Here is a 16,787-nt window from a genome sequence, read left to right as displayed (position 1 = left end):
TCTTTGCATGTAGTCTTGGAGCCTCACTGTTTTCATGTAGCCTGTCCATGTTGGTGGCCAGACATCTTATGCGGTGACTTAGGACTCTGAAGAGCACAAATCAGAAGCTGCTGGACGTTTTCGACAGTTAGGCCCTGAATTGGCACAGCATTTTCCTCTGCCACATTCTGTGTGTTAAAGCAAGTCACACACCTCGCCCAAAATGAAGAGGAAGTGACTACATATGCATACCTATACAAAGAAATATGGTTTTATTCAGGGCCACCAATGTAAATACTGCAACAGGGTGATTTCCTTAGATGTGATTATTTGCCATTATTAATAACTAGACATGGTTAGGAAAGATCATTAATCCACCAGCTCTTTTTTAAAGAATTTATTTGAGAGAGAGAGTGTGTGGGGGGAGGGGCAGAAGGATGGGGGAGAGAGAATCCCAAGCAGACTTCACACTGAGCACAGAGCCCCATTAGGCTCCATCTCACAACCCTGAGATCATGACCTGAAATCAGGAATCGGACACTTAACCAACTGAGCCACCCAGGCATCTCTAGCATTTTTTATTTTTTATTTTTTTTTAAATTTAGCTTTAAATTCTCTACACCCAGTGTGGGGCTCAAACTCACCACCTGGAGATAGAGTCACATGCTCTCCCAACTTAGCCCACCAGGTGTCCCCACTAGCACTTTTAAGTGTGAACTAAATTGGCCTTAGTTTCAACTTCTGCTTTATTTTTTTTTAGTACTCATACTCTTTGCAAATAATTCTTTTTCTTCCACTTAACTATCAGGGATGCTGTACAAGATTTTCTTCATGAAATATATTTTTTACCTGATCATCCAGAATTAAAAAAGATAAAAGCAGTTCTACAGGAATACAGAAAGGTATTTAATTTTTTATTTATGTCTTAGGAGATCATTGATACAGAATTGTTCCCAAATTCCAATACTTTGAACACAGGTTCTTTAGAATTAGATCTAGGGATAATATAGTCCTGTTCCAGTGGCTAATTTTGGCAATTAGATAGCCCTATCACAAACTATGATTTTTTTAGAAGGAAGTTTAGCACTTAGATAAAGATGTTATTACATTATGTGGAACAGAGAGCAAAAAATACAGTACTTGTGACTTTACTTCCTAAGTCAATATGTCCCTACTTGTAGTCCCCCAAAGAAGAAGCTACCATAGCTTCATGCCCAGAAAAGCTGCTGGAGAATTCTAGTTATGTTGTGCTACAAACAATGGTATGAAATTGTCAAATCTTACTGATTCCTGAGCTTTAGGAGGGGAATAACCTATAGTTCCATCATCTTGAAGTCCAGTGAATTCTCCGAGATTATGAAGGTGTTAATAGTGATTCCATAGAATTTTAGGACAGAAAGTGGAATACCTGATCTTGGGTCAGATTAGCAGAAATATTTACTGCAGACCCCAAGATTGGTCCTGAGGTCTTTATTTTCTCTTTTATTGGATAACTCATTATAGTCATAAGATAAGTAATCAAATAAGGAGTGAATTATTCATTTGTATAATCTAGATTTGGTTCAAGGCTATTATGTAGTTCTTTGTAAGTTAAGGGAAACTTGTTATTTCTTACCAAGAAGGATTTTTTTCAGATAAGTAGATTCTTTATTTGATCAGAATAAAATTTTTCTCCAGGTCCGAAGATTTTAGAATGAGGGGCACTTGGGTGGCTAAGTAGTTAAGTGTCTGCCTTCGGCTCAGGTAATGATCCCAGGGTCCTGGGATGGAGCCCTGCATTGGGCTTCCTGCTCAACGGGGAGTCTGCTTCTCCCCCTCCCACTCCTCCTACTTGTGTTCCCACTCTTGCTATGTGTCTCTCTGTCAAAAAAATAAATCTTAAAAAAATTTTTAGAATGAAATCCCTTCTGCAAGAATTACTAAAAATAACTTATGTTATATGAAGGAAGAAATGAAAATTTTTTTTGAAGATTTTATGTATGTATTTTTGCGAGAGAGAGCACAAGCTTGGCGTGAGTAGGGAGGAGGGGCAGAGGAAGAAGCCAACTTCTAGTTGAGCAGGGAACCAGATGTGGGACTCGATCCCAGGACCCTGGGGTCATGACCTAAGCCGAAGGCAGACACTTAACCCACGAGCCTCCCAGGTGCCCAGAAATTTTTAACGCTGCTTTTAATTGAGGTATAGTTTACTGCTTTAATGGTAACTCTGTAGGGAATCTAGACTTTCTGAAATGGTTTCTGAAATCATTAACTGACATGGTGTATCTCTCTTTGTCCTATATATAGGAGACCTCAGAGAGTACAGATCTTCAGACAACTCTTCAACTATCCATGAAAGCAATTCAGCATGAAAATGTAGATGTTCGTATTCATGCTCTTACAAGTCTGAAGGAAACTTTGTATAAAAATCAGGTACACTAAGATCCTATGATATAATTAAAAGTATAGGAAAGTAAGATGCTAAAGAAGTGTAAAAGCTTAAAGTTTAGTTTAAGGAAAAATGACAGGTTAGCATATTTACTTGAGATTCAGTAGGTTTAGTGAAAGAAGTAATTTTTATTTTACCGAGATTATCAGACCTGACTAGAATCACCAATCCATGAAATACTCTTTGAGGCTGAATACCAGGGATGTGCAGAGTTTTTTGTTATTGTTTTGAAGGGTCGTGATTTGACCATTTTGTTTTTGGTTATTGCATATTCCTAAATAAGGTTGTATGTGTACAATGGCAGCAGTCCATGTGTCTTCTCGTATAATTTCCTATAGATACCTATCATATAATATCTCAGTAATTTTGCCATTTTACATTTTGACTGAATTAACTTTTAGTATCAATGAAACTAAATTTTTAAGTTTACTTTTTCATGATGGCAGTGAACTTTTTCTTTTCTTTGGCAACATACTGTAGATTAGCTCTAACCTTGATGACAGTGAGAACTGGTATTTAAAATAACTTGATCACTATAAAGCTGTAAAACAGAAAAAAATTACCTGAGATATTTGTTTTTCATGGCAAGAACTTATATGATAGAATGTGAAAGCCTAAAGACCCCTCATGAGTTAGGGGCTTTGCAAAACCAGGTTATGTTTGTTTTCACGATGGAAGGAAGCGCTTATTTAGGACAAAAGATATACATGGTGGTTATCATGCATATCACATGATGGATCAGTGAACTTGTAGAACCAGTGTGGGTAGCAGCCAATGTGGAGATGGTCCTACCACAAGTGGGGAGCCTTAAATCTCCTTAAGTGTAAGTTATATGCTCTCCTAACTCTAAGTCTACATTATCAATCTTACAGCCTCATTCCATGCCCTGCACTACTTCACTGAAACTGCTTACCCCTTGCCCCAAACAAATCTCTACCTGGATTTCAGGTAACTTAGAGGGCTTCTAGCTTTCTATATTAATATAGGGATTTATGAATAGCATAGGATCTTTCCTCTTGGCCTAGAGGTGTCCTAGGTTAGGTTATTTCTAAGCAGATGACATGATTATGGCCTAATTTAATCTGAGAACTTAAAGAGATTGCTTATATTCTTAGGGAAAAGCCACAACTGCCCAACTTTTCCTACCTGTGTCACAAAAGAAAAATCACATCTGGTAATAACCCTGACAAGCCTTCCTTCAATGTAAAGCCCCAGTGCTAACAGATTAGCTAGGCAGAGTAGAAAGTGTACTTGTAGGAGTCTTGAAGGTCAGATAGAGTCTGAATAAGATGTAATGGCCACAGATATTTTAGGATATTTTAAAGTAAGGTTTAATCTAGTTTGGAATCAATTTATAGCTGGATAAGTTTACTTTAAGTTAGTAAGAAGAAAACTAAAGATAATGGCTTGGAGGAGCCAGGGAAAATAAGAAAAGACATCCAGAGACACATGTGTTCCCAGCCATATCTGCACAGGTAATGACCTAAAACACCTACACAAAAAGAGAGAAGGAAATGTTTTGGTTTTTGCGAAGTATGACGAGGAAGTAACATCAGTGTTGAAAGCAATTCAGTTAAGTTCTAGAATAGCACTGTCTAAAACAATTTTCTTTGAATATGGAAGTGTTCTGTATCTGTACTGTCCAGTTCTAACTGCTAGCCACATGTGGCTCTCATGAGCACTTAAGATACGTGATTAAAGAACTAGGTATTTAATTTTATTTCATTTTGTTCAAATTTAAATAGCTTTGTGTAGATAGTGGCTATGATATTGGATGTTGCAGCTCAAGAAGATGACTGAACCTATAGCGATATGAGAGCAAGAAGCTGATTTAAGAAAACAGGGTTAGGGGCGCCTGGGTGGCTCAGTGGGTTAAAGCCTCTGCCTTCGGCTCGGGTCATGATCCCGGGGTCCTGGGATCAAGCCCCACATCTGGCTCTCTGCTCAGTGGGGAGCCTGCTTCCTCCTCTCCCTGCCTGCTTCTCTGCCTACTTGTGATCTCTGTCTATCAAATAAATAAATAAAAAATCTTAAAAAAAAAAAAAAAAGAAAACAGGGTTAGAAGTCAAAGTCTTTGTAGTGAATGCTGTGAGATCTATGAAAGAACAAATGCAAAAGATACTCTTTTAAAAGTTCAGATCTTAACCAGAGGGAGAGGAAAAGATAATTCAGGAGTACATTGAAAGAAGGTGTTTGAAATAATTAGATCTGGGGACGCCTGGGTGGCTCAATTGGTTGGGCCACTACCTTCGGCTTGGGTCATGATCCTTGGGTCCTGGGATCAAGTCCCGCATCGGGCTCCTTGCTCGGTGGGGAGCCTGCTTCTCTCTCTGCCTCTGCCTGCCACCCTGCCTGCTTGTGCTCGCTCTCTGACCAATAAATAAAAAAAAAATCTTAAAAAAATAATTAGATCTGAAGTTTTGGTATACTTGGCTAAAGAAATAATTGGTTATAATGTAGTAACAAAGTAAACTCTAAAAGATGGTGTGACATTTAATAAGATTAGGGCTACTGTAGCCTTAGATACGTGACTGTTTTGATGGACTGACCCTGCAGAAGCCCTCTTCTAATGGGTAGCCCCCAGAGGGTCATTGACATTAAAGAAATAAGTTTATACTCCTTTTAAGGAGGAATATACAGTTTTGAAGGATACAAATGACACCTAAGGTCAGTGGATAGCAGGAAATTTTTATTTCTATGTCAGAAAAATCAGTCTATAGATCAAACTGAGCAACCATATAATCTCTTTCTGAAAATTGATACTTCTCAGGTTGAAGTGAATCTCTGTGGTAAAATCCCAGTAGGACAGGGTGTTTGTATTGAGGACAAAGTAAACTTTGCTGCCAATGCAGTATTCTAATAAAAAGACATATTTGCTAATGATTACAAATCTGAGAATGAGCCCATTGAAAATAAAGCTGCTAGAGACCTCCAAGTTATACTAGGATAATGTTGGATGCCTAAATCTGAATCTCTACATATCCTCCAAAATGTAAATAGCCACAAGGAGAGCAGATAAATCCACATATAACATACCTTCAGCATAACTGTGAGGCTGAGAATACTATGAACTTCAGATTACCTGTAAGCAGTAGAGCTATCTGGAGCTCACATCACAAATTAATTTTAAGAGCATTTAGATTCTGAAAAGACTATATGAAAAAGAGGAGAGTGGAATGGAGGAGCCAAGGATAATGAGGCAAAGAAAAAATAACCAACAAAGATTGTCCAACTCAAAAAGTAGGTCAGGATGTCGTATATCAGAGCTCTGACTACAAGTGAGTACTTTAAAGTGTGTAGATCCTAAGGATGTCGTCTCTGAAAATCATTATGTCTGGGGAGAACTGAAAGAATAGGAGGATGGGAACATTCTTTGGGTACTTAATTGTAAACAGAAAGAAGAAAATAAGAGAGTTTTAAGGTTCCTGTAGAAATAAAAAGAAATCTACAAGATCAAAGATGTGCCAGATTCTCCCTCTACTCTCCTTCCCCAGAAGCTACTCATGAAAAAAACTTTCACAGAAGAAAGTACTCATGAAATAGGAATCTTGCAAGCCACTGTAAAACCCTTACTGTTAGATGGGATCGGGAGGGAGACAAACCATAAGAGACTCTTAATCTCACAAAACAAACTGAGTGCTGCTGGCGGGGGTGGGAGGGATAGGTGGCTGGGTGATGGACATTCAGGAGGGTATGTGCTATGGTGGGTGCTGTGAAATGTTTAAGCCTGATGATTCACAGACCTGTACCCACGGGGCAAATAATACATTGTATGTTAGTAAAAATAATTTTTAAAAAACCCTTACTGTTACTGCATACAGCTAATATAGAGGGTCTAAAGTATAAATAAAAATGTGTATATTCGGGACGCCTGGGTGGCTCAGTTGGTTGAGCGGCTGCCTTCAGCTCAGGTCATGATCCCAGCGTCCTGGGATCGAGTCCCACATCGGGCTCCTTGCTTGGCAGGGAGCCTGCTTCTCCCTCTGCCTCTGCCTACCACTCTGTCTGCATGTGCTCGCTCTCTCTCTCTCTCTCTCTCTAACAAATAAATAAATTTAAAAAAAAAAAAATTTAAAAAAAAAATAAAAAAAAATAAAAAAATGTGTATATTCTATACATACAAGGTTTTTGTAAGACAAAAATTGAAAATCAAATCTTTTGGTTGATGTCAAGTCCTCCCCCAACACTAACCATAAAGCAGAAGAAAACCGGACTTAACACTGCAGCCTGAATTAAATATTTCAAGTAATCATTTACAAACATGAAAAGAAAATTAAATGAAAAATTTAAAAAGCAAGAGAAATGGACAAAAACCAGAAAAATGGGACATAAGAGGTGATTAAATTCAGAAAAGAAACTTAAGAAATGAAGATGAAATTAAAGGACCACAAGAGAGGATATATTTGGCTAAAAATTTAGTAAGGAGCCCTGAGGAAAGGCAGAAAAATTAACAAGAGAATGAAAATAAAGTTTATAAAAGGAGTGAATAGGATCAAAGAAGTGGTTGAAATGGAAGATCGGCAGATTTCACATACACTAGAGTTTCTGAAGAAGAAAAATAAAACAATAGAATGGAATTAATATTTTTTTGTTAGAGTGGAATTAATATTTAAAACTATAAAAAAACTTTCTGAAAGGAAAAGGCCTAAATCTGCATGTTGAGAGGACCCAACTGTGTATCTGAGAAAATTGACCCCAGAGTAGTCAAGTCTGATAAATACCTTAGACTTTAATAATAAGAAAATTTCAGGACCTACATGCAAAAGTATACATTTAAAAATCCTTAGAAGAGTAAGAAAAGTAGATTAGTATCAGAATTCTCAACACAGTAGGCTGAGAGGGTAGCAGCATTTTTTAAAACATCAAGCATAAAGTATGGGCATAAAGTATGAGTAAAGAATGAGTCAAGCTATCCTTAGACTAACACAGGTAGGGAGAAACACAATTGTAAACATATAAGAGTTGAAGGTATACTGTTTGTATAAGCAAATCTTCCTATGAGATATATTAGAGAACAGCTTCAGGTAATCAAGAGAAGACTGGGGAGACTTTGGCAAAAGGACCTGATGGTTGCTGTTCATATATAATTATAGATCTAAGACTAGAGCAACAGTGGGAACAAAGATGGAAGAATTATATATGAATGTTATATAGTCTAATAAAGTAGAAATAATGTAATTTTTTAATGGGAGAAGAGAAACAATGAGACATAAATAAAATAAGCTCAGTAATTGTTGCATCATCAAAAACTGGGAGTCAAAATAGACCATTTCAAACTGGTAGCAGTTATAGAAGGTTAAGTAAGAAAAAAGGACTGGAAACATAAAAAAAGGTATTAGTATAGAGGATACCTTTAGAACAAAAGTATTAACTTTCGGGGCGCCTGGGTGGCTCAGTGGGTTAAAGCCTCTGCCTTCAGCTCAGGTCATGATCCCAGGGTCCTGGGATCGAGCCCTGCATAGGCCTCTCTGCTCAGCAGGGAGCCTGCTTCCTCCTCTCTCTCTGCCTACTTGTGATCTCTGTCTGTCAAATAAATAAATAAAAATCTTTTAAAAAAATTAAAAAAAAAAAAGTATTAACTTTCTCCCATACTAAAATAAATCAATTTATAAAGCAAAAGAGAAAAAATACAGTAATTATAATACAGTGTTGTAGAAATAAAAATGACAGAATTGAGGCTAAGGATATCAGTCATATTAATAAATGTGAAAGACCTTTAAAGAAAAAAATTGGTAATTTGACTTACAATGCAAGAACAAATTCTTTGCTATATACAGGACATATATCTAAAAAGGATAATTTAGAAATGCTAAAAATAAAGAGATGAGCAAATTTATAACCAGTGAGTTGAAATAATAAGAAAACAGGAATTCTCATTCTGCTACTAGATGATAAAGATTTGAAACCAAAAAGCACTTAATATGACATAAAAAGGTCACTTTGTAATAGTAAAAGCCATAATTCGTGAAGAAGATGCAAAATTCACGAAGAAGATGCTACGTATATATAGATAGATATAGACATAGATATAGATTCTCCTGAATGAGCAACTCCATGGAGACAGAAGGTAGATTAGTGGTTTCCTGTGTCTGGGAGGGTGGTGGAAATAGGGATTGACCGCTATTAGGTACAGTTACCTTTTTGGGTGATAAAAATATTCTGGAATGGGGTGCCTGGGTGGCTCAGTGGGTTGAGCGGCTAACTCTTGATTTCAGCTCAGGTCATGATCTCAAAGTCCTGGGATTGAGCCCCTCGGTTCAGTGGGGAGTCAGCTTCAGGATTCTCTCTCCTGCTGACCCTCCTCTCTTCCTCCCCCGTCCCACATGCATGCTCTCTCTCTCCTTTCTCTCTCTCTCTAAAATCAATAAATCAATCTCCGAAAAATGTTCTGGGATTAGAAGTAATGGTTGTGCTTGTATTACACCTTGTAGATAAACTAAATACTAATTTGTATACTTTAATAGAGGGAATTTATAGTATGTGAATTAAATGTCAACAAACCTATTTAAGAAAAGAGAGCACAGGAAGAAAGTAATAAAAAATAAAAGTGGAGGGCTCCTGGGTGGCTCTGATGGTTAAGCGTCTGCCTTCGCTCAGGTCATGATCCCAGGGTCCTGGGATCAAGTCTTACATCGGGTTCCCTGCTCAGCAGGGAGCCTGATTCTACCTCTGCCTCTCTCTCTCCGTGTCAATCATGAGTAAATAAATAAAATCTTTAAAAAATTAAAGTAGAAATTAATGATACAGAGAACAAAAAAACTAATAAAAAATTTAGTTCTTTGGAAAACATTAACAAAATAGATAAATATCTAACCTAATGAAGAACAAAAAGCAGAGAGCACAAATTTGTAAATAGGAAATGACAAGACAGAAATAACCATTGAAACAAAGGAAATACTTTTTATTTTTTATTTTTTAAGATTTTATTTATTTATTTGACAGATCACAAGTAGGCAGAGAGGCAGGCAGGCGGTTGGGGTTGGGGAAGCAAGCCCCCTGCTGAGCAGAGGACCTGATGCGGGGGTCGATCCCAGGACCCTGAGATCATGACTGGAGCTGAAGGCAGAGGCCCAACCCACTGAGCCACCCAGGCGTCCCAGGAAATATTTTTTTAAATGGCAAACCACTTTGTACCCTTCTGTGCAAATATATTTGCAAACTTGGATATTTTCCCTGGAAAATACAGTTTATCAATATTGACTACAGTAGAAAGACTAGTTTCTATAGAAGAATTAGAGAATATTATAAAAGAATTACCTCTGGAGGAAAGCACCAGGCCCAGTGGTTGCACAGGGGGATTTTTACCAAACCTTCAAAAAACCAGTTAGTCCAAATGCTGTTTTAAATTATTTTGGAACATAGTAAATGAAGGAAAACATCCAGTTTTTTCTGAGGAATATTATGTAACAGTGTTCACTAAACTCCATGAAGATAGCACAAAACAGTAAAATTAAATTTCATTATCCACTTAAAAATACTGATACAAAAAATTCTAAGTGAAATATTATCAAACAATTCGGTTTCACATAAGAAAATAATACCCCATGACCAACTGTAATTTATTCCAGGATTGCAAGGATGGTTCTTATTTTGCAGTTCATTAATATATTTCACTGTATTCATATGTCTGAGGAGAAAAGTCATACCATTATTTCCATAGATGCTGAAAAAGCCTTTGACAAACTATAACATCCACTTCAGATAAAAACACCCAAGAAAATAAGAATTGGTGGATACTACCTTAATACATATATGTATATGTATATATTTGTATACGTGCACATATACATACACATACTTAATGGGAAAATAAGATGTATTCCTACTAAAGCAAGCTTATCATTATCTCCACTGTAATTTAACATTAAGCTGAAAGTATCACCCAATGACTTTAGATAAGAATAAGAAGTCAGAGTCATAAAGAATTGGAAAAAATGTAAAAGAATTCTTTTAAAGATTATTTGTTAATTTATTTTTAAAAGAGAGGGAGAGAGTGAGCAGGGGAGGGGCCAGGGGAGAAGCAGACTCCCCGCTAAATAGGGAGCCTGATGTGGGGTTTGATACCAGGACCCTGGACCTGAGCCAAAGGCAGATGCTTACCCAGCTGAGCCACTGCGTGCCCCTGTAAAAGAATTTCTGTTGGCAGATAGGCTAATATACTTGAAAAACTAGGGAATTATCAATAAAACTAACTCAGATAACTAATTCAGTAAGATAGGAGGATATAAAGTCAACATATAAAAAATAATTTTCATATAACAAGCAATAACCAGGTAGAAGATCTGTTGGAAAATCCAACTTATAATAGTACAGAAAAAGATAATATAGGAACAAGCATAATGAGAAAAATGTATAACCAATAAAGAAAAACCTTGAAACATTCCTGAAAGACACAAAAATGTAGTAGGTTTAAACAAATGGAAAGCATCCCATATTTATCTGGTAGGTTGCCTTAGGTATTACAAAGGTTTCGGTTTTCTCTAGATGATTTTATAAATTTAATGCTATCCCAAAGGAATGCCAAGAAATGGCTTCTTTTTTTTAACTACAAAAGTTCATACTAATGTTCATATGGAAAAATAAACATAATAATAGCTAAGACAACTCTGGGGCGGGGGGAAGCAACTAACTATGAGGGTTTAGTATCCCTACTAGACAGTAATATACTCTGTAGCCTCTATAATTTTAACAGTGTGATTCTGGTGCATGAATAAATAGATCAGTGAGAAAGAAAGTTCAAGTATAGACCTTTATGTATATGGACATTTAGGATATGATAAAAATTATATTTCCAATAATTAGAGCAAACAAATTTGTTTTGACAATTGGTTAAGCATTTGGAAAATGATAAAATTGGGTCCATATGTTAGAAAGCCTTTTTAATAGAGGAATTGAACATACACTCATTTTTGGAATTCAGTATTTTTGCTGAAAAATGTAACTTAATTGATCTAACCCAGAAGTTGACACATTATCAAGTACATAAGACATAAGTATATTTTAAAATTACCTTTCATTTAGTGTTTCATAACAAGTATTGCCTTGAACTGAGTTTATTTCTGCCGACTAAAGTGACTTTGTATTTTCTAGTGTTAGCATGTTAGTAAATGTTTATAATTTCTTGTATTAGTTTTGTTATTCATTGCTAGCTAATTTTTAAGTATTTATATCTGAATTAATCTGTAATGTTATTTAAGTGATCGACTATTAAAGACTTAACGAGATAAAATGTCTTTTTATTTTTCTGTTGAAATGATTACTCTTGAATCATAGTTTTAACATGGAGTTTGAGATGCTCATGTATGCTTTACTTTTGGTAGAAAGAAAATAGTGTAAATGAAGAAGTTCTAAAGTGTCACACAAATACAATATCTAAATTTCCACTGCCTTGAAAATAGTCTCTTCTTACTTAACAGGTTTCCATTACAGCATCCTCAGGAAATTGATGAAAAAAGATTCCTTGAACCAACATTTTGTTTCTCATCACCATGGAACCCTTTTCTTGTTATTTTTTTCTCCTCTGCTGGTTTTATATACACTTCAGTCTGCTTGTTTTAAATAATAGCTGTTCCTTGTTGACGTATTTACTTAAGTATCTATCCTCTATCCTTGAAATGTTACCCTGAGATCTTTTTCATTTTCTTGATTGCTTTCTTACCTTGTAAATATATTTGTTATTGTACATAATGTATATGATATTTTAATTACTTATTTGCGTGTCTGTTTTCCACTTAGACTGGGAACTTGTTGGGAGAAGTCTGTGTCTTATTTTTGTATACTAATGTAATAATACTCAGTAACTGTTTAGTGGATTAAGGATTAAAACTTTCTAAAATAATTATTATAATCCTACAGAATGTATTGTGAACTATATTATGTGAACTCTACAGATATAGGAATTTAATTTTGTCAGTATTTGTCATATATTCCTTAATATTTTAAGCTTTCTAGTTAGGAAAATATACTAGTTTATAGAAATTACATAAAAATTTTCTTTCTGCTTTCAGGAAAAACTGATAAAATATGCAACAGATAGTGAAACAGTGGAACCTGTTATCTCACAGTTGGTGACAGTGCTTTTGAAAGGTTGCCAAGATGCAAACTCTCAAGCTCGATTGCTCTGTGGAGAATGTTTAGGGGAATTGGGGGCAATAGATCCAGGTCGACTAGATTTCTCAACAACTGAAAGCCAAGGAAAAGATTTTACATTTGTGGTAAGTAATGGTAATTTGAAATGACAAGAAGAGTTCTCTGTCCTATTTGAATTTCTATATTTCGTTTACAAAGAATTCTTCAGGTTATCCTCAGTGGTAACATGATCTAAACTAGACAATTTAGGTAACTTCAGAGTTTATTCCTTAATACTATGTGCCTGGATCTATTGCCAAAATCAATAAAGCTAGAGTCCAGACTAGTGTGCTGTGTTCTTTTTAAAAGCTTCCCAACCTAATGATGACAAATAGTTAAAACCTAATTAACTATTTAAATACTACTATTTCAACACTATTGCTAAGTATTTTCATTGGAAACTAATTTCTCAGGGTGACATAATAGTGAATGTATAGAAAAGTTTCCATGGTCAAATGTGTTTAAGAAATCCTGTAAAACAAAATCAAACAGAACATCTACTATATCATTTAATGTATGCACTATGCACATCCAAGAGGAGGGTATGGTAAAATTACTTCTTGGAGTGTCTCAAATGACCCGGCTTCTATAGCATGCAATTTAGGAAATGCTATATATGCAATTTTCTTTTTAAAGGTTAAAAAAAAGAAAAATGAGGGGCAATTGGCTGGTTTAGTCGGAACATCATGTGCCTGACTCTTGATCTCAGGGTCATGAGTTTGAACCCCACATTGAGTGTAGAGATTACTTAAAAATAAAATCTTCAGCGACAGCAACAACAGAACAAAACAAAAAAGTGAAACTTGTTGGAGCTATGCAAGAGTCGATTGATTCTAATATTCTTTATAAATAGCCTAAAAAGCCTTAAGTTTGGTTTCTTGGGTACAGATTATGTCTTAGCCTTGATATCAAACCTTGTTTAAACCTTAGTGTCCTTTCTTTTTTTGAGTTAAATACACCTAGGTAACTAAGTAAATTAGGTAAATTAACCAAGTAAGGCACAGTACAGTTTAAAAAAATTTATACACTTTATCCGTGATTTTTTTCTTTTTCTTCTTTTTTTTGAGACTGGAGTAGAAGATTCAAGCTTCGCCTTTGGATTATTGATGGAACTAACAAGAGCTTACCTCGCATATGCAGATAATAGCCGGGCTCAAGATTCAGCTGCTTACGCCATTCAGGTAAGAGTATGTATGGTCAGTACTGGCTTTGTGTTATTGAATTCTAGTAAGAAAGTTGTAAATCTGTATGTTGAAAACTTATTTTTGTAAACTATCATTATCAGAGTTCATAATGATCATAATATAAGTTCATGACAAAATTTCAGAGTATAGAAATGTACTCTCTTGACAGATCATTATGGATACCTCGGAAAATTTTCAGAGTATTTAACAAATACATATGGCTTTTCCACCATACAAGGAGATCATACTACTTAAGATGTTCTGTAACTTGATTTTCTTTTGTATTCCATAGTCTGTCTTGGGTAATTTTCCATTTCAGTACATAGGTCTCTAATTTATTCTTTTCAATAACTTAATATTCAATATGGATGTACCATAATTTAAGAAATTTATTTAACACACTTAAGATGTATTCAGTTTTTTCACTTTTATAAGAAATACGTCAGAGAACATACATGTATTTCTGAGTACTTGAGTGAATATAGCAATAATATAAATATCTAGAAGTTAAAATATGTCACAGAGCAAGTACAGAATTTATATTTGATAAATTTTATCAAAAAATGTTTCACCAGTTTATACTTCTTTGACAAACCGGCCTTTTACAGAATTTTAAATCTTTATCAGTGTGACAGATGAAAAATAGTACCATTTTACTTGAATAACGTTTAATTATGAAAGAGGTTTATCATTCTTTATATATTTATTGGTTTTTTTGGCGAATTTTCTCTAGATGATCTTTGCCCATTCTCTTGGTATAGACTTAATTTTTATTACTATTTATTATACTTATTTGTATATAGTAGAAGTTAACCCTTTGTAAATCATACATGTAGTAAATATTTTTCCAGTTTGGCTTTTTTGCCCTTTTTCATGATTTTTTTTCAAAAATTTATTTGTTTAAAAAAAAATTTTTTTTTTTTTTTGTTAGATATTCAGGTCTGGAATTCATGGTGAGTGGTTTGAGTTTCAGATATAAATTTGGAGGTATTCATTATAGAGATAGTATTTAAAATTATGATCCTGGATAAAATGATCAAGAGAGGGAGTACAGGTAAAAAGATTCTAGTAATTGAGCTCTGGGCATTGAGAGATCAGTGAGAAAAACAGGGAACAGGTAAGAAAACTGAAAAGGAGCTGCCAGTAAGGTAGGAAAATGTGTCGTTCCAGAAGACAAGAAAGTGTCTTTAAGGGAGAGTAGAAGAATGAAATAGTACCTGGGAAGAAAGGAGGAGTGAAGATAGGAGAAATAATAGTATGCTTACATGTAAATCATATAATTCAGCAGAGAGGAGAATTGATGATATAGGAAAGAATTGATATACTACTACTTTTAATAGAAGGATGTGGAATATAGTGTGCAAGTTGGGGGTAGCCTTAATTAAAAACAAAAGCAATTCATCTGTAGTAAGAGGAGAGAAAGCATATGGGCACTGATACTGATAATGCCAGTCTGGGTAGATATGTAGGTGGAAGTTATGGAAGTCTCTTTGGATCGTATCTGTTTTTTCAATGAAATACAAAGCAAGGTCTACAATTGCTAAGTATATTGGTCTTTTTAAGAGTATAAACGGTCCCCTCCAAAAAGAGAGAGAATTGCTGATCTACGTAAGAGGGTTTGTTATTAGCTCTAGTGACTTTGCCCCATGAAAAAAAATCTGGCTTCAAACAAAATTTTATTAATATTTTAAAGTAAAATGAAAATGCGTTCTGGATATTTTTGTATTTGAACTTTTCAGATACTTCCTTACTTTTACTAAAAAATACTAAATATAAGTATGAAGTATGTGTTTTACTAGACGGTGCTTATATTTATAAATATTAGAAATACATCTATTGCATGTGGTCATGGTCATGTTCAGTGGAATTGGAAAGAAAGAGTAATTTGGTGATAAAAGATATAATACCCTAACATGTTTGTCTTGTTTTGAATATTAATATTAGAGGCAAAAATCTTTTTTCATTTATCAATATTTTATTTTGCTATTTTCAGGAAAGTAAAATAAAACCGTTTAATTTGGGGGCCTGAATAGTAAATTGGTCTTTAACATTTGCATGCTCTTTTCACAGTTTCTTTTTTAAGTAAACTCTATGCCCAACATGGAGCTTGAACTCTGAGATCAAGAGTTCCATGTTCTTCTTGCTAAGCTAGCCAGGCACCCCTTCTTTTCACAATTTTAAGCTCAGTATTTTATACATAGAATTTGAGATATCTTGAATTTTTTAAAACTTTTGGATTTGCAGTTGCTTTCATTAAAATTCAGAAAAGATCAAATTCAAAGAATTATACTGCTGCAAATAAGGACAGTTTCACATTTTCCTCCAAATAGCTCTTAATCTTATATTACAGTACATATTATATGTATAGAACATAAACTACCTTCATGTTCAAGTAGTGCGTAGTCACAGCTTTGTGACCTTAAGTAAGTCACCTAAATTGTTTTAAGCATTAAAATAGATGTCCTAATCAAGTTCACAATCCCAAAATTTTAAATTCTATATATTTAAAAATTATTTTTGTAACCATTATGTGTAGAATATTGATGAGTATAAAGATTTATCTGCTTCACTATAGATTTACAAATGTAAAATATGTATTTGTAGGAGTTACTTTCTATTTATGACTGTAGAGAGATGCAGACTGATGGCCCCGGTCACCAGTTGTGGAGGAGATTTCCTGAGCATGTTCGGGAAATCCTGGAACCTCATCTAAATACTAGGTCTGTAAACTCAATAAAACCATTTTTATAAAATTATTTTTAACTTTATAAAATTAATGTCATTTTTTAAAAAAGAGTTATTTATTTTAGAGAGAGCAAGAGAGCATGCATGTGTGAGAGTTGGGGGGAGAGGCAGAGAGAGAGGGAGAGAGAATCTTCAAGCAGACTCCCCACTCAGCACAGAGCCCAGTATGGGGCCTGATCCCATGACGCATGAGACTATGACCTGAGCTGAAACCAAGAGTCAGACACAACCAACTGAGCCACCTAGACGTCTGCCCCATAAAATTAATGTTATTTTTTATTTTTTTATATTTTTTAAAGATTTTATTTATTTATTTGAGACAG

General features: G+C 34.8%; 1 protein-coding gene across 1 annotated transcript in view; it reads left to right on the top strand.

The window, feature by feature from the left end:
* ATR (ATR checkpoint kinase) overlaps window positions 1-16,787 on the top strand; it is a 101,573-nt gene that overhangs the window by 38,758 nt on the left and 46,028 nt on the right. Inside the window, exons 20-24 of the mRNA XM_080822530.1 lie at window positions 788-881; window positions 2,266-2,391; window positions 12,415-12,621; window positions 13,603-13,716; window positions 16,324-16,439. Of these exons, the coding sequence (XP_080678656.1) occupies window positions 788-881; window positions 2,266-2,391; window positions 12,415-12,621; window positions 13,603-13,716; window positions 16,324-16,439 (657 nt within the window). The remainder of the gene's footprint in view (window positions 1-787; window positions 882-2,265; window positions 2,392-12,414; window positions 12,622-13,602; window positions 13,717-16,323; window positions 16,440-16,787) is intronic.

This window comes from Martes martes, assembly GCF_963455335.1.
Source record: "Martes martes genome assembly, chromosome: 1".
NCBI classification, from domain to species: Eukaryota; Metazoa; Chordata; class Mammalia; order Carnivora; family Mustelidae; genus Martes; species Martes martes.
This window is presented reverse-complemented; position numbering and strand designations above follow the sequence as displayed.